At 35.0% G+C, this 27901-nt stretch overlaps 2 protein-coding genes across 2 annotated transcripts; one reads left to right on the top strand and one right to left on the bottom strand.

The window, feature by feature from the left end:
- Positions 1 to 787: 787 nt before the first annotated feature.
- On the bottom strand, positions 788 to 4387 carry LOC126808882 (actin, adductor muscle). The gene is made up of 2 exons (XM_050533923.1): positions 4182 to 4387; positions 788 to 2339 (listed from the first exon to the last, which is right to left on the bottom strand). Exons 1-2 carry the CDS (start codon positions 4305 to 4307, stop codon positions 1335 to 1337), a joined length of 1131 nt encoding a protein of 376 aa, XP_050389880.1. The 5' UTR covers positions 4308 to 4387; the 3' UTR covers positions 788 to 1334.
- An 11303-nt stretch (positions 4388 to 15690) lies between these two features.
- Positions 15691 to 26000, top strand: LOC126808512 (geranylgeranyl transferase type-2 subunit beta). Its single transcript, XM_050533274.2, has 10 exons — positions 15691 to 15820; positions 17709 to 17816; positions 18847 to 19044; positions 19669 to 19774; positions 20406 to 20458; positions 21662 to 21772; positions 22574 to 22685; positions 23354 to 23442; positions 24024 to 24098; positions 24668 to 26000. Exons 1-10 carry the CDS (start codon positions 15818 to 15820, stop codon positions 24803 to 24805), a joined length of 993 nt encoding a protein of 330 aa, XP_050389231.2. The 5' UTR covers positions 15691 to 15817; the 3' UTR covers positions 24806 to 26000.
- Positions 26001 to 27901: the final 1901 nt, after the last annotated feature.

Genomic DNA, 27901 nt, shown 5'->3' with positions numbered 1-27901 from the left:
GTCGGAGATTCTGCAAGGGAGATAACTATCTATCACGCGTGATGTACGGTTTCCTTTTTTTTTCTTTTTTATGGGGTTGGGGTCCGTTTAGCACACAGAAAGATGACGGAAGCCATTGTTCTTTTCTTAACTCTTCGGACAGTTGGAATTAACCCCCAGCAATAGCCCATATATGTAAAGTTATATCACAGGACTAACCATCTAACCATGACGGAAGCCATTGTCCTTTTGTTAACTCTTCGGACAGTTGGAATTAACCCCCAGCAATAGCCCATATATGTAAAGTTATATCACAGGACTAACCATCTAATCATGGGGTGGGGTGGGTTGGGGGTGTAATTGAATTTCGTCTTTGATATTCACTACATACTGTTCACAAGTTTGTCGCCCCAGCAAAGCACATTGCCTTTCTCCTGTCAAACCTATATGAAACAACAGTTTAAGCCGACCTAAAACAGACACAAGGATTAACGCCGACCTAAATCAGTGATAATCACTGCACTGTGCACCAACAAAAATCTATACAGGGTTGAGTGGGCAGCTGTAGTTTCAACAATTTCTGGAATACCGGAATAAGAAGTTGGGGAGGGACTTGCACATCCTTGCAAGAGTGGGAAACAAATTATATAAGTACCTATTCGATGAGAAAGTGTTCTATCTATCTTTGCTAAGTTGGGAAAGACAATGTCAAAGGGAAACTTTTATCAACATATCGAAACCGTTCAGCACATTTCCTTAAACCACGACATCAACAGTAGGTCTTTGAAGAAACAGAATAAAAGATCAATTATTTTCAAATTTTTTATTTGCCCCAGTTGAAGGTCTACATTTTATACAACTTCAAGGGAGGAGTGACGTAGTTTATTAACAATAATTGAGTTTTTTGATTCGTCCAAGCAAATCACGTGACATGTACAACCCCATTAAACACGTTCATGTAGTCAATTTTTCTTCTACAAACATCGAAAAAACCTGAGACAGTGTTTGTGTACAAAATAAGCTTTTAACTTTTCGCCCTCATCATGAAAGACAGTCAGTGAATATCCATCTTCAATATTTTATGACAAAAAAATAATAACCAACAGAAAATTAAATTAAAAAGAACCTGTATTTTACATAATATAAAAACATTATCGGAAAATAAGTTCTGGTTTCACACTAGCGATTCAGATTGCTTTTAATAAAAGTGTTCGTTTTTAAAAAATGTTTTTTTGGAAAAAAATTCCTGATATTTACAAGGCACATAGAGTAATATCATCGCTAAATGCGAGACAATACAAGATATGACAAGTACACCAGAGAATATTTGATATCCTAACGAAGGTGTTAATAATTTAGAAGCATTTTCTGTGGACGATGGATGGGCCGGATTCGTCATATTCTTGTTTGGAGATCCACATCTGTTGGAAGGTTGAGAGAGAGGCCAAGATGGAACCACCGATCCATACGGAGTATTTCCTCTCTGGTGGAGCAATGATTTTGATCTTCATGGTGGATGGAGCAAGAGATGTGATCTCTTTCTGCATTCTGTCGGCAATACCAGGGAACATGGTGGTACCACCAGACAAGACAGTGTTGGCGTACAAGTCCTTACGGATATCAACATCGCACTTCATGATGGAGTTGTATGTGGTTTCATGGATACCAGCAGATTCCATACCCAAGAAGGAAGGTTGGAAGAGTGATTCGGGGCATCGGAATCTCTCGTTACCAATGGTGATAACTTGACCATCGGGCAATTCGTAGCTCTTCTCGAGGGATGAGGAGGAAGCAGCGGTGGCCATTTCCTGCTCGAAGTCGAGGGCAACATAGCAGAGTTTCTCCTTGATATCTCGGACGATTTCTCTTTCGGCGGTGGTTGTGAATGAGTAACCACGTTCAGTGAGGATCTTCATCAAGTAATCAGTCAAATCTCGACCAGCCAAATCAAGACGAAGGATGGCGTGGGGCAAAGCGTAACCTTCGTAGATTGGGACGGTGTGGGTGACACCATCACCGGAGTCGAGTACGATACCAGTGGTACGACCAGAAGCGTACAGAGACAGCACAGCCTGGATGGCGACGTACATAGCAGGTGCGTTGAATGTCTCGAACATGATTTGGGTCATCTTTTCTCTGTTGGCTTTGGGATTCAATGGAGCCTCTGTGAGAAGGACGGGATGCTCTTCTGGAGCAACTCGGAGTTCATTGTAGAAGGTGTGATGCCAGATCTTTTCCATATCATCCCAGTTGGTGACGATACCGTGTTCAATGGGGTATTTCAAGGTGAGGATACCTCTCTTGGACTGGGCTTCATCTCCTACATAGCTGTCTTTTTGACCCATACCAACCATGACACCCTGTAATAGAGAAAAAGAATCATCTTATAAATATGGCGTCATTTAAAGGCTAGAATTAATACTATTTTGTTGTTAATAATAAAGAATTTAAGAGAAAAAGTACGGGGTTAGATCTTTACTAAATCGCAACGGTGCGTCGAAAAAACAGTGATTCGTGCGGATTCCATTTACGTTTGGAACTTTTGGGCATAGCGAAAATTATGTTAACTCTTATGACATGTACGATGAATTTTAGACTACGCTTTTTAAGGTATATATGTTTTGAAATAGAAATCGGGATTAAATTTATAAATGTATAAAAGGGAAATATCCACGCGCGGCCGAGAAACTATACCACGCATATTGAATTAACGTGAAATTTCGACATGATGAAACCGTTGGCTATTCTTCTTCTAGCAGACATGAGGTCATTTGATGTTTAAAATCTGTATAAACTTTTTTGTTGTTTCTATTTTTATTGTAAAGCTTTCCATGGTATTAAAGAAATTAATAAATATATAAATATTTTAAGGAAAATAAATTCAATTTCCTTAGTTTATACTTTATTTTGAAATTAATTACATCTTGGGAAATAAAAATGTTAGCGAGCTTTCTGTCTTCAAGTCTGTTTTAAGATTTCGTAAATTTAATATCATTAAATAAATAATGCTAAGATACTAAAGCAGACGATAGTTGGTTTCATATTAAAGAGTAAGTGTGAAATTTGTTTAAGTGATCAAGTTCTGTCTGTAAAAGGAAAAGACAGATGTTGATAAGAAAGCCATCAAGTGTGGTTGTATTACATCTTGAAACTCGAGCTAAACGTCATGACACTATGGCAACCGAACATCTTATCACGTGATGGAATGATGTCATGCACTTCATGGCATGCCCATATTTGTCGATGGGAGCGCGTGGGCTAAACACGTGTTGCTTGATGCCGGTATTCTGCGCCGGTTCGGTTGCTAGCCAAACCGCCATGTTTGGTTAGGCGCTCAGAAACTTTGAATCCAGAAGACAAAAACGTTGAAACGTTTTTTTTTCAGATCCCACATATATTCAAAATGAAAGCGTTTTTCCCGCCAGACTGATTTACATCGCTTGCCGATTTACATTCTTCTAGATCTAGATCTGTAATTGATTAGGCGTACTACCGAAAACAATTTATTTGCCTATTTTGATCCCTTAAATTCTTTATATAAACTTTTTAAGTAGCCTATTTAAAAACAAATGACTTTCAAAGCTAATAAAATTCAAGAAGAGTTCATCATTTCTTACAGTTTTTACATATGTATCCGAATTTTGGCACCGTTCTCAATAATAGGCATTTTGTGCCAAGAAACACACTTTGTGGTAGGCTATTTTTGTAATGAAAGAATGGTGCCTACTAAGCAAGTTTTCTTGCCAATAATAGTGTTACAATCATGCACCGGTATATCAAAAGCAAATTTCATACATGCAAAGCAAATTTCATATATTATTCTTTTCTCTATAAAATCTTAAGTTGTTTAATCGACAATTTTAACTTCAGATAACTTTTCATTCATTCCAGGAAGACAAGCTCGAATGGTTACTTTAAATTTCCCTTTCATTCGTTTCTTTTATAATTTTATCAGATTTAACTTAAAATAATCGTAATGTTTTGTAATTATTTTCGTGTACTAATAAAGTTTCTAGTATCCATAAATTAATGCTTTACACACAATGTATAAATTTTAAAGAAACAAATTATAAATTTATTGGAAACTATTGGATTTCCTTTGTATTCTATCAAATTTCTTTCAATCGAAATTGTTTAACAAACTTTATGATAAATAAAATCTGATAAAAATCATAAAATAAAATTTTAAAACAAAAACTGACCTGATGTCTGGGGCGTCCAACAATGGATGGGAAGACGGCCCTGGGGGCATCATCTCCAGCGAATCCGGCTTTGCACATACCGGATCCATTGTCTACAACGAGAGCTGCTACTTCGTCGTCGCACATGGTTAGTGTTTAAATTTGTTCCCAGTTACTGTAAGTTCTAACTACTGTGCTGTCTTTTAACGACTGGTGAACGATGAACGGTGCTAACGGCTTTTATCTGCCCTCCTTCACTGATTCCTAGAAAGCTGTAGTAGCAGACAGGAACCAACTCCATATATGGAATTGGCGGGGGAGCTTATATGGTAAAACGAGGGCTAGTGTTAAGGGAACGGTTTGTATAGTAAGCGGTAGTGTGACTGTCAGGCAAAGATGGTTATAGGCGAATCCCCACGTATGTGCTATTGAACAGTATTATGTAATAGGGTCGGTGGAGATGTATCATGATGGCCGGACGATAAACACCATTAGACAACAGTTGTCTTACTTCGTGTAAACAAAGAAACTTTGGATACATTTTATAACTTTAATTTATACGTTCTCGAGATTTATATTTCGATAATTTATTTTACTAAAAGGTTGGTTTTATAATTTCACACCCAGATGGCGTTCTAAATGAATAGCAAAAATGGCGGAGATGATGGAATCGAAGGCCTGTTAAACATATTTAGAATTCTTGTATATTTGCTTGTATTGGATTTCACGTTTTCAAATGAATTAGTCACCCTTTTGAATATTTAAAACAAACGTTATAAATATTCAAAAAGTACCCTTTCAAACAATTTTTGAAGAGATAGGGTGTGTTATATTTTATTTAAGAAACAATATTTCATTTAGTGTGGGTAATTTAATATAGTATTATAACAATAAGATTTGGCAAAACGTGTCAATTTAGAAATGTATGATATCAGTTTATATCTTGAACCCATACACGTGTAATATCTAAAGGTATTTATACTACGATTTCATATTTTTCCAAAAGCTTTAATTTTTATAGTCTGTAATGGAACTTTCTGTTATTCTTTCTGATTCTTTTTTTACTTGATAATTTCATTTGTATTTTATCCCACAGCTTTACTTCAATTAATAAAGCTACTCTTAATTTGTTGATAGTAATATTCCATCTATAAAGTATGCATAATCTTTGGATATTCTTTACACAAATGCACAAATGAGAAGTGGTGCCAGGTGTTCTGTGAAGAGTAAGCGTGTGCCTTAGCTATTATCCACTTCCTTTGATTCCCGTAAATATTGATATCGGCGATAATTGATATGTTTTTATGTCCAACTAATGCATCGGTCTTATTTAAAACGGGCACTGATTATAAAGTGCATAAAGACAATATTATTTTATTACTAGAATCAGTACAAAGCATAGCACGGCGAAATATTTGTTAAATTTCAAAATAGAAAAGCACAAAATGGCATTTCACTTCAGTGGCATTGAACACGCCCCCCACCCCACCCCCGGGAAAATGCAGTCTGTTTATCTCACAGTGACTGTATATCTGACATAGAAAGTAATCTCATTTACCTATACCACATTCATATTAAAACATGACAAAATATCTTCACTTATATTGTTGTATATTAAAATATATCCCCACCCTTGAGAGAGGCTCAGTGGATTTGACCCCCGGCGACAATTTTCCGTCCATACACGGACATCCTATAATAGACTATTGCAAATGAAAATAAACAAATAAAGAATATACAACTGCAATTTAGGAAGTCTATATACCTAGATCAGCATTCTTTGTTATTAGTCATTCTAAATATAAATAGCAGAAGACAAGAAGAGTATATGTTTATTTATAGATAGGAGAAACAAAAATCAACCCTTACATCTATTATCAACATCTTAACAACTACTTACACTCCCCCCGCCACTAAAAAAAAAGAAATAAAAAAAACCCACAAAAAAACACTCTCAGGACCTGTAGATTTCATTTAGCACATCCGAAACACTATCTGACTCCTTTATTATTATTACGTATATCGAGAGCACATTGGCAGTGCACGTTAAAGATTGTTTGACATTTCTTATTTGATTCGAGAACGTATTTCTTGTGTATTTATAGAGACGGTAAAATACACCTTATTTTCTATGTCTTCTATCTATATCATCCTAAACACCTACTCAAACATCATATCTATTTCTATAACTTAAAAGTTAATATCAGATAAATATAGAAACGATGACTTTTCCCCCATTCCATCTGATATAAAGTTATTTATTTAAATATATATTCGGGGGTGCTGGTGGTTCATTTTATCTTGGTGAATTAACCGTGGAATGGAATTACGGGTTTTATTAGTTAGAAATTTGTACGATATATTATAATTAACAAAATCAACAAAGACTTTATCTACATACATCTTTTTATACGCCCACATTGAAATGTTATCGTATTGTCGTCACCCCGACCGTCTGTCCGGCGTCCACAATTGGACGCTGTATAGATGCTAAAGTAATTATACGATTGACTAACACATGGTTCAATTTTATTTCACTAATCCGCCAGTTGACTCAATGACAGACCTTATGATACAGCGCGCACGTGCTAACCATTCAGCCACCCAAACCCCCACGATTGACTTTAAATTTATACACAGTGTCTATGGTCATGTGACGAAGAAGCCTATTGATTGTCCGCGATTTCAGATAAATACTTCCAGAGTTATGGCCCTTGATCAATTTGATAGATCTTGTGGGGGCTCTGGGGGCTAAAGTTATTATCCGATTGACTTCAACGTCATACACATCGAGTAAGGTTATTAGACGATGAGGTATGTTGAAGGCTCAAGTTATATTCCAATTGACTTCAAATTTATGCGTATTGGTTAAGGTCATGAGACGAAAAACCCTACTATCTCCGATAATTACTGCCAGAGTTATGGCCCTTGATCACTTTGAAAAATCTTGCGGATGCTCTAGAGCCTAAAGTTAATATCTGATTGACTTCAAATTTATGCATATTGGTTAAGGTCATGAAATGAAGAAGTCTATTGACTTTCGACGATTTCCGATAATTACTGCCAGAGTTGTGAACCGTGGTCTTATTGAAAAAAAGTAATAATCTTGTTGACGCTCTAGGAGACCAAAGTTATAATCCGATTGACTTTAAAGTTATACATAGTGTTTAAGGTCACGAGACGAATAAGGCTGTTGATTTTTAGAGTTATTGCTCTTGATGACTAAATGCCAAACAAATGCCAAGCGCACTGTAAATGTTTCCGCTACCGACAAAAGAAAAAATATGCGACAACCCTTGTTGACTATTGTGGGCGTATGTTTCGTTGCCTGGCAACCTATCTTTATGTGGGGTGGGGTGGGGTGGTGATTGTGTACAGTGGAGAGTGTGGAGTGAGTGATGTCGAGGCGTGATTACAGTTACAGAAAAATGCCCGAAAACAGATTTAGGTTAGCCAATTATTGTATTATCGAGTTGGAGGATATACAATGAAACATCTCATCGCACCCCCACCCCCACCGCCCTTCCCGTTGATTTATCTAACAACCGACTCAACCTGTGTGTTCGATCTCAGTTTCCCAAAAATCTGAAGAAGACAATTGAGGCTATTGACATTTTTATAACACATAATACGATGTAGTTCTTTTACTGGTTATCTCTCTTACTATCTAAATGTCACCAATGTTTTTATAATAAATTTCTTTCCTACGTGATATACAAGGAATTTTCTCATTGACTATACACGTTGCGTATTTCACCTTGAACTTGGTGGGCGCAGCCATTATTAGGCGTGACGTTTTAATATAATATTACAAACTTCGTATCCCAATTTCTCGCGCGAAGTAGACTGTTTTATTCTAAATAAAAAGTGATAGTTCAGCTTTTTCTCCTGTTCGTATATAAATAAAATCTCTTATGTAATTATTATTTATGTTTCAATAAAATAAAAATATCCTTATCCGATACAATATTCTTAACTATATATATAATTATTCTTTTTTTTTTTTTTTTTTACATAGATCGATATTTCGTTCGTTGCTTAAGGCTTAACGTCCGCTTCTACATTGAATGATATCGCAGACAAGCAGATCGTTAGTTATCTCATGAAGACTTATACTTGTTCCTATCCATGACCATCAAGGTCAACATGTAACCCAAGTATCTTGATTTAATCGGTAAGATTACTATAACCTAAAGAATAACAGGCTTTCAGTCTTTGGGTGCATTGTGGCTTTAATGTCGGTTGGATTTTTTTTTGTATTTTTTTTAAAAAAAAAAAATAGACGCGCCTGATGAATATATATAGTAATTATCAACCAGCACTGAGAGTCGGTGAAGAATTTTTTGTTTGTTCCTCATTTTCTGAAAAATTGTAAATCTACTTATTAATGAAATTCACCCCTGTTGGCGATCCCCACTGAGATTATGCAATATTGTGAAAACATCCATGCTCTTCTATAACGTTTCCTGGTATGGTACCATGGTTAGTCAATTGGTATCATATCGAATACTTCGTTTATCTACACCGTAATTAACCATAGCGGTGAAACATAGCTTAACGTGTTGTACGCGCGTACTCTGTCCATATGGGGCCAGCGAATATCGTCAAGGTACGAGTATATCGTTATACAGACCTCTGTCTTCGGGCAGATGTACAGCCGATTCTTATAACATACTACCATATAAGGCATCTTCTTGATTCTACCAACCTTTGACCTCGAGATCAAGGGGTCTGTATTTTTCATGAAGTATATTTAATCTTTAAACAATGACTGCCCCTGGTTGATATCACAGTAAAATATTTTATACGAAAACAATAAGCCGGTCTGTGTAGAATGTCTTATTGGTATCGCTACCATCTGGATCTGGAATAAAACAGGATAATCGCAGAATAAACAGATGTCTTACACCAAAAATTTCTGATATACATATTCCACTTGTTATCCCGATAAAGGCATTCGATACAACATATTTATAGAAATCTATAATTAGAGTCCACACATTTTTAGTGTGAAGGCCAGTGGAAGCGTGGCTTTACTTTAAATCATACCCACCTGCATTTGGAAAATTAATGAAATAAAGTCTATTTTAAATCCGATGGTCGCCATTTAATTACTTTTCAATTCCCTGCAAACCCACATTATATCTGACTCACTAAAGGAATTCAATAATTCGCTTGCGCGTAGGGGTCTTTAGCAGTGGGAGGAAACCGGAGGACCCGGAGAAAACCCACGAGGTTGGACAGGCGATCCTACTCCTTGTCACGTACAACCCGGGATTCGAAACCACGCCAGTTGACTCAATGACAGACTTTATGATACAGCGCGCACGCTCACCATTCAGCCATCCAACCCCCCAATCACTAAAAGGAATATCAGTCCAAAACGATATTTATTTAAAAATGATACGATGAATAAATTTTTGTAGCAACATTAGGCATCCTCAAGCCAGTTTCATCTATAAGTGTTTGTTAAAATATTTTGATGGGCGTCCTTTTAAATTTTAGTCTTTTTTTTTCTTAATTGATTTGAGTAAATTTAGCATGGATTAACCAATGAATGATTAGAATACCCAGTCCTCTTCGTAATTGCATCGTATACGGGTTTCTGGTCGTCGGCTACAGTTGTTTGTCAGTACTGCAGTATTGACAGCTTATATCTTCAAAACAGCCGGGAACATCTGTGATAATATCGTGCAGTGATTCTCAACCAGTGTGCCGCGGCACACAGGTGTGCCACGAGATCTTTCTAAGTGTTCCACGAAATTTTGAACGGCACACTAAGAAAATTTCTCACTAAAAAAGCCAGTGACTGATGAAATTCGAAACATTTCAATGAATTAAGTCCATAGAGCCGCTGTGTTTTTCTTTATTTAGTTTGAGTCTTACTATGTGTCTATGACTGGTCTGTCGTCTATGACTTGCCATATTTTTATTTTGCAAAATTCAATTATTTTTCATATATATTTAGCTAGGTGTGCCGCTGTTTTTTCATGTTTTCCAAGGTGTGCCGTTGGCAAAGAAAGTTTGAGAACCACTGAATATTGGCTCGTGAATCTACCCATGGACCTTATAATCTCATAAGGTGCATGATCCCTCCATTGTGTTTAAGAATAATAATGGGTGTAAATTTCCCTATCGAATGTTTCTGGAAATGACAATGAAACAATTTTAATTGGAAAGTGTTGGTGCCATAACCAACTCTTCACGTGATGCACGAGGTGGCATGTCTATGGTAAATTAATGTGGCTAACAGCTTTCACATAATATCCACATTGTGATTTAGTATTGTCATTTACTTTATTGCTATGTTTCTGTGACTTGGTTTTTTGTGCAGTTTTTCAAATTTGGCTATTATTTTATAGACTTTTATTAAATAATAAGCACACAACAGCAACGGTATAAATCTTTTTGGGCGACATTTCGATTTTTAACTTCTTCGAGCTCTGTAAACCTTGCCAATCTCTTACAGTACCGGGATGGGGTTCCGTCAGTATGGCGCTGGGTCATTATTCAGGTCTATGGTTCTATCCCGGTGGTGACCGAAACAGTTCCTCAGGGTTTTCCATTCGGATTTCCTTCTTTTCAGTGGTGACAGATAGAGTCTATTACGAGTAAGAGCGTCTAGTCTTTTGGATGGGACGAAAAACCGATCCCACGTGTATGCCATTTGCAGCACGTTAAGGATCTCCTGAAGTTGGTGATCGAAATGAGAGACCGTAGTGCCGCTGCCGAGGCACAAATTCCCTCATTATATCCGGCCTCTTTATAAGCTTCCTTCTATAGTAGGCTATATATGAATTGAAAATTATGAATGGAAATGAGTGTCATCATGATATATGCATAAGTATTATTTGAGAGTTTGTGCAGATAAGTAACCATAATGATACACATACATATTATCTTTTTGTTTCACAGTTCATAATACAAAGAAAGTCATCATAAAGCAGCATGTAAATGTGTAGTGTTGTTTATCTATGTCACCGAGATGTAATATATGATGTAATACTGCTCGACTGTTACATGGTGCATTGGTGCATCACAGAAAGAAAACACTTAGATTTACTTATTCAGCTGATATAAATAAGTATATTATAAACGGTTACATCTGCCATGTGACATCATTCATAACAGTGTCATATTTTGCCTAAAAACACTTTGAATGAAATGCACGATTTAAGTAGTGACGTGTGCTATATATTGTGGGTAATATTTATTCCTTCTAGAACACTTGGTGTCACTTCTGTTTAGAGGGGTTTGCCCAGATAGCAACGTTTACGCCTACTCTTGTGAGAATTCCAATTATTAATTTACATGTACATGTACATGTATTATTAATTTGTACACAGTACGTCGGTTTTTGTCTAACCCAAACGACTAGACACACTTCCCTTGTCAGCCCCACAGGACTATAGGACCGGTGGTACCGTTAGATCAGATAGGCTGCCGTCTACGGCGCGAGTCACATTTTTATAAAAAGTTATGGCATTCAAGAAAAACGATATAAAATTGATGAGTTAGAATTCCCGTTACTTGAGCATGAATTCCCGTTACTTGAGCATGAAGCTCAAGATGCTGTTTTCGTATGGCACCTCTTTTGCAACAGCCGAGAAAAAAAATCATATCATGTTGCTTCAATGTTTTTTTCATTGTTGCTTCCCAACAACACTAACTGTATAAGTATAAACATTTGAGTTGGTATTACATTAAGCGTTTCACCCATTATATGTATTAGGCCCACTGAATATTGCATTGCGTATTATGTTATCCTACTGAATATTACATGGTTTCAGGTCTCTTATTTTATATCTCAAAAGGGTAAGGTACTGAGCTAAGACATTAAAAAGTGATTTGTAGACGCTATAACTTACGTTCTATAACTCACGTTACGCTTCATCGATTTTAACATTTTTAGGGCCGATATACTGTTTTGATAAAACTGTTATTGCCCATATTTCTGTTGTTAATCCTGGAATTGTGACTTTAATAACATACAAAACATATCCTTACACAATCATCCGATGTGTCATAGAAATTAGTTTAATTATGAGGAAATTGCATAGTCCTGAAATTCAAGTTAAAAAGACATATTTCTTACATAGTTCGAATTTAATTAGGGATTCTGTGTATTAAGTAAGGTGTATAGATTAGAACTATGTATTACATCAGTCTTTAACCCATTTGTAAGTCAAATCATTATTACAACAGCAATCCGCCTTGTACTTATCAATATATAAATTGGAATGGTATGTGTTATAGTATTCCACTGAGAACACTCTACTACACACACGGTTACCTTAATATGGAAGCTACTGGAATCCCCCGACAGAAGCGCGTGTGGCTAAAAATAGCCACAAAATTTTCCCACGCTGAGCGGTACATTTATGGTATTAGGTACCGGCTTCTCTGTGATTGACAGGAAATTCTCGATCTACAAGACGGGGTGTTATTATTCAATTCAGCGCTTCCATACGAAATAGTCATCTGAATAATGGTGGCAGGTGCGGCCTACTTTTATTGGCGCACAAGTTCCCGCCTTTTTTTTCTTACGCTAAGAATTTGTCTACTTGTGATAGCAAAAGAGAAAACCCGGTAAACATAAAAATGTCAACCCATTTGGTAGTTACTACTATGTTTATAGTACGACATGGGTGCTGCAACAATAACAAACATGGACACGAACGTGGGCTACAAATAGAAGATGTAGCCCAATGTATGCCAGTCAATTCCTAAGAGTTACATATATGTATTTAGATATGCCAGTCAATCGACATGTCAGATCTATGTTCGATATAAATGTATGGTTACTGTATGGTTATCGCATTACGTACAATAAAAATCGCCTAACAGGGTAAGGGAGAATCAAATTCTGATAAATTTCTTGGCATGCCATTAAAACGAAATTACATTTATGCGCAAGTGTGCTTTATCTTGCCACAAACTTTAAATAACTAATTTTGTTTTCTATAATTTTAGATTTAATTATAATTTTTAAGGGGAAATGTTTTTTGTTTTAGCTGAGTGCGTATGTGAGTGGAAGTCGGTAAGGGGGATGGGACTTTTGGGGGAATTCACGGGGCCAGATGTGTAATCGTTTTGTTTCTTGAACTAAAATTTTGCACTTTGTGCACTATGTATAGGTCTACGGCACCTATTTTATTTTTTCGTACAGTGCAGGGCTTTGTCCAATCCCTTGACCTGGAAAATTTGGCATGCCAGTCGGTATAAATGTAATCTGTGTTTAACAGGCTGGAAAGTATAGTCCTATTGATCATTAATTTAATTCGGATCTCTATTAGAAAAAGTCAACCACAAAAATTGCAAAAGCCAACATTAGGCAAACAGAACGCGAATACATCGTACCACGGGCAAGCGAACGATATAATTATTAAAAGAGAAGAAGACACTGAAACCAATAATACCGGCGCATACAGGAAAGCAGGATCTCGGCTGAATTTTTATGTGATAAACAAGAATTTCGCATGATTACGCCCAGAATTTATTCAATAAGTAGGATTTTATTAATAATGTTCATAGTTTGTTCTAATTTGGTTAATTCCTTTATTTTAAAGACCTTATAGCCAATGGTTGTGCCACCGCCGGAATGATTTTATAAAATTATTGAGGGTTTTTTTTATAATCAAGGCGTATAAAACACAACGGATGCTATATATCCTGAACATGACTGAAACTGATAACATAAAAGGATATTTTACCCACCAATCTACTAAAATATCAAGAAAAATATTTTTGACCGCTGCTCAAGAACACGGCCATAATTAACATAGTTCAATAATTGTAGTACTCTTTACTGTAAGCTAAATCCATTTCACTATCTACACTGACCTAAATGGGGAAACACGCAGCATCAACTAGATTCTAAAATTGGCATCAAGTACAGACGAGATAGACTCAGAATTCTAAGAAAACCAAGCTACAGAGGTATAGTTGGTCCGTATTTAGAAGTATGACTCGTCTTGAACGTCGACGGTATACTCGCGTTCTCACGGTACACTCAGTAGGCTTGTACCTGTTTATGTATGTTAGGATATAGATGTGCGAGTAAAGGATATATATACGTAGCCTATAGATCAATATGTTGTACGCGTAGGAGATATCGATAAAAGGTCTCTATCAGCAGTATTCGTATTTTTGATCGTAGTCTTCAACTAAAAATTGGACGATTTTTAATTATACTTATCCAAAATTATATACATGTATATCTAATTCCATCGAGAATAATAAAGTTCTTTGGAAGGTAGTAGAATTCACTAATACACCCTGAATCAAATAGTGTATCCATAGTAAAAGTTACATGTGTAAATTGCTCTACGGGTATAATGTAAGCTGGATTTCCACAGTATTTGTGCGCTGAGAGATACAATCTGCTATGGGGAGCTGATATTCCAGTGAATTTATGTTATTTAAAAAAAAAATGATAATGAAAATGAGGATTTTCTGTTTTGTAACAGCATGCGAAAAATAGGAATTTGTAAGCTAAATGGCAGTAAAATAACTGTGAGTGAAAATCTTATACATATATACATGTATACATATATATATAGATATAAAATTACATCGGTTATTGCGTTTTTGTAATTTTTCTTGGTCTTTTTGGAGAGTTTAGCGAACTTTTTAATAGCTTAAAAATGATTTAGATGGTTTTTGAAATTTACTATTTTGTTTTCTATTTTTTTGTTAATCACAATGTCCATATCGATCTCAATGTTTCGTTGGATTGAAGGAATCCAAAGATAGTGGAGAAGTTGAAAAAAGGCGCGCGTAACAATTAAGGTGATAGACGAATAAACAAAACACAGTATTAGGCCACTTTATCGATATATAATTAGCATGAATACATATCATGATAATACTTAATACGAACCGGGGTGGCTTAGTGATAACTCAGTGTATTTTATTTGTGTTCGAAGGTGCGAATGTAAGGCAAAAGACATTAGACAAAACACTTGCAAACTTGTATTTTATTTTTAAAAAGAAAGAAAATGAATATTCGAACATAAATGAAATGGATGGGGTTTTACGTTCTACTGTCCTGTTCCGACTGGGATAATGAAGAAGGGTGTAAGCCATACAGTGGGCTATGACGGAAATTTGGCCCGGGCAGCGGCGCTAAGTCCTACTCTTATATCGAATAACAACTGCCAGGGGCTCTTTTATGTACACGCCGGGTGGAAACCCGCGAACACCAGGCTTTCGAACCAGCGTCTTACCCACTCAGTCACCGTGGCTCCAAATAATTTGAACAACCGTGTGCCAAATTAATAAATAGCCTACACGAGCATTTCAATGAGAGAACAAATAATGGTCTATAACTTGCCATAATATTTATAGATAGAAAACAAAAATATGGTAAATAAAAGATACCAAAAATGGAAGAAAACAATAAAAATTGCCCACTCTGTGCGAAGTAATTGTATTGGTTGTATCGGTTACTTCGACTGGTATCGCATACACTTCCGAACATGCCCTTGTCCGCCTTTTGTATAAACTTCCTGCTTCCTTCTAAGAGTGACCTCCCTTATCTCAAAGTATTGTTTTGACGTTGTCATTTTACTCGATTTCACGAATAATATTAGTTTATCAGCGGGTAACTTAAATTCAGTAAGAGGGGGTGATTATTTGGCTTTTTGTAGGTTATCATGGTAAGTGTGTGTTTAGAAATATCGGCCATCTACGATGTAGTGGCCAAGAATTCTGAATTAGGGTCCACATTAATGTAAAGTTTTCTGAAACTGAAAGGCAAATAAAATGCCACGCCCACTTTACTGATACAGCAGTGGCTGGAGATTCGTCCAGTATTTGCTCCCACAGAAATAACTAGATTTTTGATGTACACAAGTCTAACTTGATATATATGTTAGGCCCAATCTTTACCCCTCGCACAGATTGCAATCTGAGCTGTCGTTAGCGAGAAATGGATGAAAACATGACCTTAAAATTTAAGGTCCACGATAAAGGTGATTTAATTCTTCAATTAATGTGTCGTCCGCTACACCAGCAATTTTAATCAAATTATAATTCCCTTTGTTACTTCCATGCCGATTGGCTATGCTTATGTCGAGCGCATATTTTCACTGATGAAAAATTATTGGAGAGATGACAGAAACCAGGCATCAGTAAAAATTATTAGATATGTGAAATTCAAATTAGATTACATTAAAATATTCATGTCAGGCGTTTCAGAAGATATATTAAAGTAGCTAAGTCTCTAACTCAATATCATCCAAAATCTTCAACATTGAAAACACGATTTATTTATCAATTTAAATCAAGATTGATGTTGTGATCTTACCGGAAAAAGATGGGCTTTTGATATCCAATAATTAAGACAAAATAAACATTTTACTATTGGTACACGAATCGTGTACCATAATGCGCTTCAGCCCCAGTTGTATCAAGATACTCGAGGGACGAGGCTAGACACATTGCACCAAATCAAACGGCGTATGTAGACTGGAATAACCAGACGCTAGAAATTTGCACTCGCTTGAGACTGCTGGCTTATTAGTTATATCGCCGAACATAACTGATTTGAAATTGGAGTAAAAACGGAAACCATTGAATGTAAATCAGTTTATATACATTCATACTACAGTATTATATGTGTTGCGACCTACTTTTGTCAATTTCTAGGTCCAAAATGTTAGCGATTTAGCTCCTTTAAGAAATCACAGATTATATTAGAAGCTGTGAAGTCGAACAAAAAGTACCCTCATAAACATAAAACTCATTTAATCTTGAGATGTTATGCATTTAGGAGAAAATCACAAGTTATCACTACAAAATCAGAGCATTTCAGTACCATATTTCTTGTCTCAGATTGCTGGCAATGGCGTTTCTGGGCTTCTAGTTTTCAATAATTTTCTGAGCAGGCCCCCCCCTGCGTATGGGGTGAGCAGCTCCGCCAACCACGGAGTCGCAAAAAATCAAGCAAAGGTAGTCATCCTAAGTGTGTCAGACGTAACTATATATATGACCTGCCCTCTATCGAATTTGTAGTGAAATAGTTTTCAAAATCACTGCATAATTAGCGTGTGTGCTTAGAAAATAAGATTTTTAATTCTAGTCAGCAGTATCAAATAATCGGTGCTGACCATGTGACTGAATGTCAAAAATATTTGCTGTAATTGCCGTAAAGTTCTGTGTTATTTTTGTACAGTTGAAATAAATACATGTATAACAAACAGTTGACAGGTTTTTAAATATTTTATTAATGTGCAATATAACCTAAAGTTTCTGAATTCAGGTTCAGTGGTCACCATGGGTGAACGGACTATCATCGCGGTAATCCGAGCAAAGTCCACTTCGCACACGCAGATTAGTCAACGGAAATTAGAAGGAGATTCGTGCATGCGCGGGAATCTGTCCACGGAGGGTAATCTGCGCTCAACACATATATACTCATCTTTAAAAAAGTCAAACTTTAAAAAAAAAGATGAAAAAGACCCACCGTTATATGAATATATTGATAAGAATATCCAGAGGTATTAGTATTAATATTGATAAAAGCTTGACATTATTTTTCCCCAGGCATCACAGATGAAGGATGTTGAAATTCCAGAAAAAGCACTGAAAGAATTACTGTTATCAAAACATGCGGATTATATCAGTGCTTATGGTACAAAGAAAGATGATTATGTAAGAATGATTATTCCATTAACAGATTAATGCACATTGTTATTAGCCAAAATAGAAAAAATGTACTGTAAACAAAAACGGGATGTAAACTAATAATTACACGTATGTAGTCCCAATCATTTCAGCCCATATTGTTTTGGATTTAATGACAATGAATAAGTTTATATACTCTGATTTATAATGTCAAAGGTCTTACATTTAAATATGCAAAATGCATTGTTAACTTGTGTATTAAGACATTTTCCATATATTTCAAGAATTGTATGAACCACCAGTGACCATGACAGCCTGTTACCAATCTTTTGGTCAATAGCTGTTATATTCATTGTTGTCAAAGCGTAAGCACTTGTTGCATTATGGATAAATTGTAGTCTTACCAAAAAGCACACTAATTCAAATATAAAAGAACAATCAACCCTAATGAAGGTTATGACCATTTCACATTAGTTTCTATTGATTTAACACAGCGACATGTACATGTATCTTTCTTTAATTGTCGGAGGATGAGACCAACATAGTATCTTTTCTACACTTTTTGGCCCTTATGTTAGATAGGGAAAATGGTTATTGGCTACTGTAGTGCATCTTTATTTATTCATTTCTGTTATTCATAACCATCAAGGTCATAATCTATTAAAGGGGTATTAGGATAGATTCGATAAAGAGCGGATAGTTCATGATATAATAGTTAAAAAATAGATAACGTTAAGAGCATATGCTGAAAATTTCAGTCAAATTGCTCCACTCTAAACCGAGATATTAATGATTGAACTTTATCCATTTTGATGTTAAATCATTCATCACAAAATACATTCTAATCAAGTAAATATCACAGGCTAGGGATGGCATCGATAGTTGATTATGGTCTGGATAAGTTAAGTAATGTCTAATTAATAACTTAGATAACATTTCAGGCCTTAAGAAAGACCTGCAATAGGCAAATTTAGCTCTTGCATAATGTATGTTTAAGTTTTTTTCAAGGTTTTTATTATTGCAATATAATCAGTGTGTCTAATTGTGTTTTACACAGGAGTATGTTATGACAGAGTTTTTACGTATGAATGGTATATACTGGGGTTTAACAGCAATGGATTTAATGAATCAGTTAGATAGAATGAATAAAGAAGAAGTTATAGGTTTTCTTAAACAATGTCAACATGAATCAGGCGGTATAGCCTGTAGTGTGGGACATGATCCACATTTACTCTGTACTTTGAGTGCTATACAGGTTAGTGACAGAACTCAGTAACAAAAGATTTATCTCCCCTGTTTTTGTTTTGATTGATACCCCTCCTCCCTAGTTTTGCACAATTGATCTAAAACTGACACTGTAAATATTAATGGGTCAAAATCAAATTTAGATGATTCAACAACTTACTGTAAATAGACATTATCGCTTTACCATTCACTCTATCTTTTGCATCATCTTGTGCTTTCATTTGTTTTGTCAGGCAGTTCCATAGAACAAACTATTTTGCTTGAGTAAACGTTGAACTTCTTCACAGCACCCCCCTCCCCTCTCTCCCACCAACTCGTCTTCTTTACATGCATATATATTATGCTGAGATCCTTGTAAATTGCAGGGTCCCAAGTATGTGGTACTCCTGCTCCTTCAACACTATGAAATGTGTATGACTTATAATATGGAATCTTCAAAGTTAAAACATCTATGTTTCAACTAGGAACAGGCAGACTTGACTGAAAATTTGCACACTCTTTAACATACCCAGTTGAAGTTTTACAACATTGTTGTCTAGAAATATGTTTCATAAACATATTTGTTTTTTTTTAATAATACATGTAAAAGAATATACAGCAGTTTTATCAATTAAAAGTGATTATTTCTTTTAAGATTTTAACATTATACGATGCTCAAGATGCTGTAGATACAGAAAAGGTCATAGAATGGGTCAAGAGTTTACAACAAGACAATGGTTGTTTCTATGGTGATAAATGGGGTATGACATTTCATATTTTATTAGAAGGGTCTCTCATTTGGAATCAAAGTCTGATATGATTTTTTGTCTTATTTTTTTTATGATTTTTACACTACATTGTAATCTAACCAACTTTTTATCGGTATGATGTTCTACGGAAGACTGACATTTATATCAGACAATCGTAGTTCAAATGGTTATAACTCTTATGTCTATACTTCAGAAAATCTTTCTCAAACACGCTTTCCCATAACTCCCTATGATACCAACACAGACAATTTGATTAGTCAAACTTCAAATAACAAATACTAAAAAGATCATTTAGAACAGCCTGGGAAAATGTTTTGAATTGAAGAACAGAATGATTGTGTGAGAACTAGTACAACATAAAAAATATCAAATTTACTGTTTTTGCAAGTAAAGTATATAAAAAAATCAAATGTAAAATCCTTTATTTAAATGTAGTTTTAATTTTTTTTATGGTTCAATTACTTCAATTATGGTCACATATTTTAAGACCTCCATAAATGATTTGAACTATTCTAGAGTTTTATAAAATGCTACTGAGCATGAAATGAAATTAGAGTTTAATTCCATTTTAACTAGTTCAGATATGCTGGCAGGTATTACAATATTGATTTTCAATTTGTAGGTGAAGTTGATACCAGATTTTCATTTTGTGCTGTTGCCTGTCTTTCATTACTTGTAAGTAGATTATGTTATTGGGATACTCATGCCATTATATGGCTAATAAGGTAATTAGCTAGTATTCCATCATGGAATGCTCGCTTTTACATCCTGAATGCCTGTTCACAATATGGATTATTTGTTGGAAAATTAACTGAGCGAGACAGATTGTTTCTGATGATTCAACTGCTAAAGCTGTGCTACTGGCAGACAATCTATCACTGACAAATCACCAGAGTTGATCAAATCTATTACTAAATTCATGCTTTTATAACAGAGTTCATTTGTATAAATCAATCATTGTATCGATGAACATATAAATATAACAGAGTTCATTTGTATAAACCAATCATTGTATCACTAAACATATAAATATAACGGAGATCGTTTGTATAAACCAATCATTGTATCAATGAACATATAGATAAACATTGTCCTGTAACCATTGAACTACGATGGGGAATTCTTGTGATCAACAAAACATGTATGATGAGAAGGAATTTTTGATAACTAATTAGTGACAGTTAATTGACATTGTGCATATGGATGATTGTCACCATTGAGAACCTTTGTGGGTGCAGGTGTAAGAAGTGAAATTAGGTTTTGTATGCATAGCTTACCAAATGCATGACAAAATATAAAAATAGTACTACATATATAATTGTTACCAGTACCACTGGTTGTTCTTGCAAAAACCTTTTAACCATAGCAGCATTTATGATATATATTTAGACTAATTTTACAGCAATAACATATATTAATTCAAATATATTATATCAAGTACATACACTGTAAATATAAGATGTATTATATGTAATGTTTGGCTTGTACAATACTGCCTGCATTGGCCGAGAAAGTTCATCCAGATTTTCCGGCGTGGTTCTCCCTTGTCAGTGATGCAGGACGGAGGGGCTGACAAGGAAAGCTGTCTAGTCGTTCTGATGGGACGAAAAACCGAGGTCCCGTGTACACATTGGCGTGCACGTAAAAGATCCCTTGGCAGTTGGAATTCGATATAAGAGTAGGCCGTAGTGCCGCTGTCTGGGCAAAATTTCCCTCATAGCACACTGTATGGCGTATGCCCGTCTTCATTAGCCCAGGTTAGGAGCAGAACAGTAGGACGTTAAACTCCATTTCATTTCATTTCATTTTGTACAATACTGTGTTATATGATCAGGAAAACTACTAAGTCAATTCTTAAATATGATGTTTTATCTACAGGGTAAATTAGAATGTATAAATGTAGATAAAGCTGTAGAATTTGTTGTATCATGTATGAATTATGATGGAGGATTTGGTTGTCGTCCTGGAAGTGAAACACATGCTGGACAGGTAAGAGTTATCTAACTTTTAGATAAAATTTCCAATACCTGTCCAAAGTTTAGTTGGCTGAATGCCTTAAAGCACTGAACTAAAGATCTTTGACCTGAAACCATTCACCAATATATGGTTGTAGACTGGTTCCCATGTTTGTACGTGGCAAGTCGTAGGGCTACACTAATTTTAGTTTTGTAGGAGCACCGTTTAAAATTATACTTGCGGAAAACATTAAAAATAAGAAATGCTTGTTTCTCTCTAAAATATCTCTTACCACCACATCTTTAAAGTTTTGAAATTGAAAATAAAAACCAAATATGGCAACTTATATAAAGATCCTGAAGACCTTAAACTCTAATCGATTATGTCTAGGTCTGTCTGCCCAACTACATGGGATTTTTCAAGTCGTGCAGGATACTGGCCACAGTCACCCTTTTCTCTTCGAACATAAATAAATTCCCCCTTTTCTTTGTATTTTCCTGAATTATAGTTTGGAAGCTGTCTTAGTATTTGGCGGGTGTTGGGTTGCTGAATGGTCAGCACGTGCGCGCTGTATGATAAGGCCTGTCATTGAGTCAACTGGCGTGGTTTCGAATCCCTGGTTGTACGTGACAAGGAGTAGGGTTGCCTGTCCAACCTCGTGGGTTTTGCCCAGGTCCTCTGGTTTCCTCCCACTGCAGGCGAATTATTGAAATAAAATTAAATCATATGTTAGTCCCGAAATGACCTAGTCTGTGTCAAATGGACGTTAAACTCCATTTCTCTCTCTCTCTCTTTCTCTTAGTATTTGGTTAATATAATTATTTATAATTACAGGTATATTGTTGTGTTGGTATGTTAGCTATAACAGGTTGTTTACATTATGTTGATGCTGATTTATTAGGTTGGTGGTTGTGTGAAAGACAATTACCATCAGGTGGTTTAAATGGTAAATATCAAATGATTCCTAATGAAATAATATGGGTTTTAACATCTTACTTTTTTGCACCAACAGGGTTTATGAAGACAAACATGACGTACTGTGTGCTATAGGGGAAACTTGCCCCTCATAGAAGCAATATGGCCTACTCGTAATATTTTAATTTCGAACATGCTGCCACTGATATACTTGGGACCGCTATTTTTTTTTTTATCCCATCCGATCAACTAAACACTTTTCCTTGCAAGGCCCACAATCCTGCACCAATGATAAGGGGAAACCAGACTTGAAAATCCTGAGTAACTATCACGGCCAGCACCGGGATAGAATCTGGGAACTCCTGGTAAGTGAGCCAGCCCCTTTACTCCCCATGCCACGATGGATCTCCAAATTATTTGATAATATTATTAGGGTGTACATTACAAAACCATTAACATCTCATATTTTGATAAGGTTGTGGAATAATGTAATAAGAAATTACATCCAAAAGATCGTAGCCGTGTGACAAGTCCAATCTCGTGCGTTTGACATTGGTGAGTATGGAATATAGCCTTAGTGAAGCTCCTGTGTCATTTTGATACAATAATAAACGTAAATTTGATCTCAGACATGGCATGGTGTCTTATATATTTAGGTTTATCTAAAGAATTTACAATGTTTTACATAATATATTGTAGGTCGACCTGAGAAATTACCAGACGTGTGTTATTCATGGTGGGTTTTAGCTTCATTAAAAATAATTGATAGATTACACTGGATTGATAAAGTAAGTTCAAAATTTGAATTATCTGGTGAAATATTATTCTCACCTTTTTGAGCAGGCTGATTAAAATACAGATATCTAAATTTCATTTTGTTTTTATGCTTTCTTAAGACTTCCACTCTACATGTATAAAGATATGACCAGCTTGCAAGGTCATGTCAGGGGTCATATAGATGAAATTAAACGTAATCTATACTAATATTTGTGACTGTCGTGTGTCTGTCTGTTCGGGGTTGGCGGCTACACTAGATCTGCCCCGAGTCTGAAATTTGGGGTATAGGGGTAGCTCGGACCGGGGAGTAACATAGGCCAGATGGCGTTAGTCTTCCACTTCCGGTTTCGGGGTTATGACCCCCGAGCGAAGCCGGGCATTCTTCTAGTTATTTATATTTAACACTTTTTATTTGTTATTGCCTAATGCTCTATAGATGTCTCCCCATAATGAATGGACACCTCTAAATTCTCTACCAACTCCAATCCATTCCGTCTTTGAGTCAATTCAAATCTTGTCTTAAGACATACCTGTTTAGACTCTATTATTAAATATAAGCATAATAATCTCAAAAATGATATTATTTTACCAGGATTCTTTAATTGCATTTATTCTGGCATCACAAGATGATGAAACTGGTGGATTCGCTGATAGACCTGGTGATATGGTAAGTATATGTTAGTAATAAACAAGAAATGGTGTGTCTTGTTAATGAGCACATGTGCTTCTAAACCAACGAAATGGAAGAAATTGGCATTCCAATAAGTGCAGTAAAATAGAGAAGCTTCATAATATTATGTAGTTATCACCCTGCACCAAACGAAGTGAATGGGATGGGTATTGAAATGGTCTGTCAGTTGAATAATACCTGGAAACAAATTAGGATGTTGATGACCAGTCATCTTATTTGCAATTCCACAATTACTGAAAGTTATATAAAACGGGTGAAAATTAGGCTGAATTTGTTCTATTTGTTAAAAGTGAGAATATGAGTAGAAATCACAAAGGTTTATATGTGGTTTAAATCGATTAAGACACGAGTTCCTGATTGTACTTCCATGTAATATTAATTCAAATGAATGTATTATGCTCTTTTTCACCCCACAATTGATAAAATTTAGATTGCAATCTATTGAGTTTTAATTGCTTCAATTCCAACAGCCTATCTCTTTTATAAAGCACCTAGGAATCAAGTAAAACAATTTAATCATGATTTTTTATTGTTGTTTTATCCAGGTGGATCCATTCCATACCTTATTTGGTCTGTGTGGACTGTCGTTACTAGGCAACAAATCAGTGAAAACAATTAACCCAGTATTCTGTATGCCTGAAGAGACAATACAAAGAGTTGGAATTCAACTTGATCTTCTCTGATGGTCACAATGTATATATCTCATAAGACTTCAATAAATGATCACAAAGTGAACAGGCAAACATCTAAACAGATATACAATTCGTATTTAGTTCCTCAAAAAGTCAGGGATATGTTCTTTGAGGAACTTACAGCCCAGAAATTGGAGAAATTATATGGAGTATCCAGTTATTTAACTAAAGAAAAGTATTTTATAGTTAAAAACAGAACAGATATAAAAGAACATATTAAAAATACTGATTGTAAGGAAGTACTATAGTGATGTCTGTCTCTCACTTTCTAAACTCTACATCACGTCAACAATGTTTTAGATCTCTAGTATTTTTTATTCCAAAAGATGAGTGGATATCTAATAAATGGGCTGCATTAGTGTTGTGTGGATAAAAATTGTTTAAACATACAGTATGCAAGAGCGAAATCTGCCTATTGCAGGTCTTTCTTTAGGCCTGAAATGTTATCTAAATTATTAATTAGACATTAATTAACTTATCCAGACCATAATCAACTCTCGATGTCATCGCTAGCCTGCGATATTTACTGGATTAGGATCCAGTCTGCTGCTCTACGCTCATTCATGATTAAATCAAGAAATGGATAATCGAGACTATGTATTTTATCGTACCAACTTTAGTGATGATGATCGAGGTTAGGCCCAAAATTCAATCGCTAAAATTCTCGGTTCAGAGTGGATCAATTTGACTAAAATTTTCAGCAAATTCCCTTTACATTATCTAGTTTTTAACTATTATAGTAAGAACTGCCAGCTCTTTAACTAATCTCCCATAATGTACCTTAAATAACTAAACTAGTGAATAGAAATAAAACAAAATATAAAAGGGAAATATTTTTATAAGTTTGATCTGAAAGATTAGGCTCTACAAGTGAAAAGATTATAAAAAGATGATGAATTTTGTTATGTAATGCTAAAGTTTTTATTTAACAAATCAACAATTGTATTTTAGACTCTTATCATCCAGCCCAACTATATATTTAATGAATTTTGCGGTAGGATATGCACTCAAGATATTGGTTTCTTGATCATGACTAATAGAAACGAAAGGAGATTGGTCTGAAAAGATGAATCCAGATATTACCATTATAAATAAAAACAGGTGATATACCATCATGTATAAAATACAAAAGCAATAATGTTTGTAAATTTTGATAATTTATATAAAATTATTATATATGACTGAACATTTGTTTCTTGTAATGGAAATGAAATGGTATTTTTCTGCATCATCTGGCCTTATGAAGACAGACATACATCATGTAATACTCCATAAGGAACATTTCAGCTGGATAAAAGCACTACAACCTACTCTTTATTTCAAATTCCAGCTGCCAAGGGTTCTTTATCATGCAGACAGAACTTATTTTGTCGAAAAATCCTGAGTAAATTTCTCAGCAAACACCAGGATTAAACTCAGGACCTCATAGTTAGAAGCCGCCTTATTCACCGAGCCTCTGTGTTGTAAAGCAACAACTGGAAAGGGTTAGCACGATTTACCCAAATCTACCCAAACTGTCATTTTTAATTGAAAATCATAACAATTACGTTTCAAAAATGCCCTTCAATATGTGATTTCAAAGCAAGTTTGGAAGTTATAACCAAGGACGTTACTCCCGTATTACACAAAATTGCTTGCTTGGAAATTGCATTTTGAGCGACTTTTTAACACAAAAACATTATGGTTTTAAATTAAAAATGACAATTTGATACAAAGAATGGTTTATCAAATATCGACATATTGTGTAATGAGTAGAAATAATGGTGGATTTGGGAAGTATTGCGTCAGGGGTACAAATTAAGCTTTGAAAAATGTTTCAGCAGTGGTGATTGGTGGAGATATTTTCTTATTCAGATGGCATGGCGCATACTTTGTCCGCCAAATTTGTTTGTTTTTACCTATTTGTTCACTGTTCATGGTATTGACCCTATTCCTTGTCATGTATAAGCTTGGGATCTAAACCACATAATATAAAGCGCACACATCCCCTTGTCACACACGCCTTAGATATTTGTGGATTTAAATGGACTATCAATATCATTCAAATATCTGCCTAGAAATAAACATGGAATTGTTAAAGCAGTAATGTGAACTTCAAACACTTATAAATTCTATTTTGAACCAATGACAAGACTACTTTTATTGTGTTTTATCTGAAGGAATATATTTGCCACTTACTGTGTCTATAATAATAGAAATTATAAATAACAGTTTAAATTTTTAACATATTTTATAAATAATTTATGCTACATTCACAAATGTGAATATTCATAAACATTATATCACAGAAAAAACATTTTAAATAACAGTTTAAATTTTTTAAATATTTTATAAATAATTTATGCTTCATTCACAAAATGTAAATATTCATAAACATTATATCACAGATAAACCATTTTACATAGTTTACAATAAGAACTAAAACCATATACCTAAATGTAATACAACTTGTGTTCTAAAATAGTTATGAGAGCAAAGGTACTCCAAAGACCACAACCTACATACTGTATGTATTGTATTACAAGATTACATCCGGCTTAGGAAAATCTGTCACTCTGTGTTATAGTCATGATTATCAAGTGTACAGTTTTATACAAAATAAATATATTTTGGATCGAACAGATTTCTAGAGCATTTTTCATCTATATTAAAGTTAGCAATAATTCTGTTTCATATTTCATTTTAATCAGTCAGCTCCACAGAAAAACAAAACATATTTCATGTTTGTAGACAGATTCTGCTGAGGTTTCAACCTTCAGCATTTTGTGTAAAAGTGAATATAAAAGAAGCTTCTTGTCAACAATAGAACATCTAAAATTGGTAAATATTTACTCTCACAAACACATATAATTGTCTAACACAGACAAGTATCTCATATGCCATAGTTTTAAAAAGTTAAAAATATTGTTTCATTATACTGTAAAACAAACAATTGTTGTGGCTGGAAATTAATGAATCAAAAATATCTCCAACTGTTTATAGGTCTATATACAATCTGCCAAAACTGGGAAAAATGTCTGCTAAGTTAATGTTACTTCGGCCTTAAGCATGAAATGAATGGAATAATTTCTTGCAAGAGTGTATGAC

This window comes from Patella vulgata, chromosome 1 (assembly GCF_932274485.2).
Source record: "Patella vulgata chromosome 1, xgPatVulg1.2, whole genome shotgun sequence".
Classification (NCBI taxonomy): domain Eukaryota; kingdom Metazoa; phylum Mollusca; class Gastropoda; family Patellidae; genus Patella; species Patella vulgata.
Note: the sequence above shows the minus strand (reverse complement) of the source record. Positions and strands in the feature narration are given on the sequence as shown.

Excerpts from the sequence above, each read along its gene's own strand:
- LOC126808882 (XM_050533923.1), bottom strand. The coding sequence starts at position 4,307 with ATGTGCGACGACGAAGTAGCAGCTCTCGTTGTAGACAATGGATCCGGT. Across the intron at positions 2,340-4,181 it reads TTGGACGCCCCAGACATCAG|GGTGTCATGGTTGGTATGGG; the intron begins GTCAGTTTTTGT and ends TCTCTATTACAG.
- LOC126808512 (XM_050533274.2), top strand. Across the intron at positions 17,817-18,846 it reads GTACAAAGAAAGATGATTAT|GAGTATGTTATGACAGAGTT; the intron begins GTAAGAATGATT and ends TGTTTTACACAG. Across the intron at positions 24,099-24,667 it reads CTGATAGACCTGGTGATATG|GTGGATCCATTCCATACCTT; the intron begins GTAAGTATATGT and ends TGTTTTATCCAG.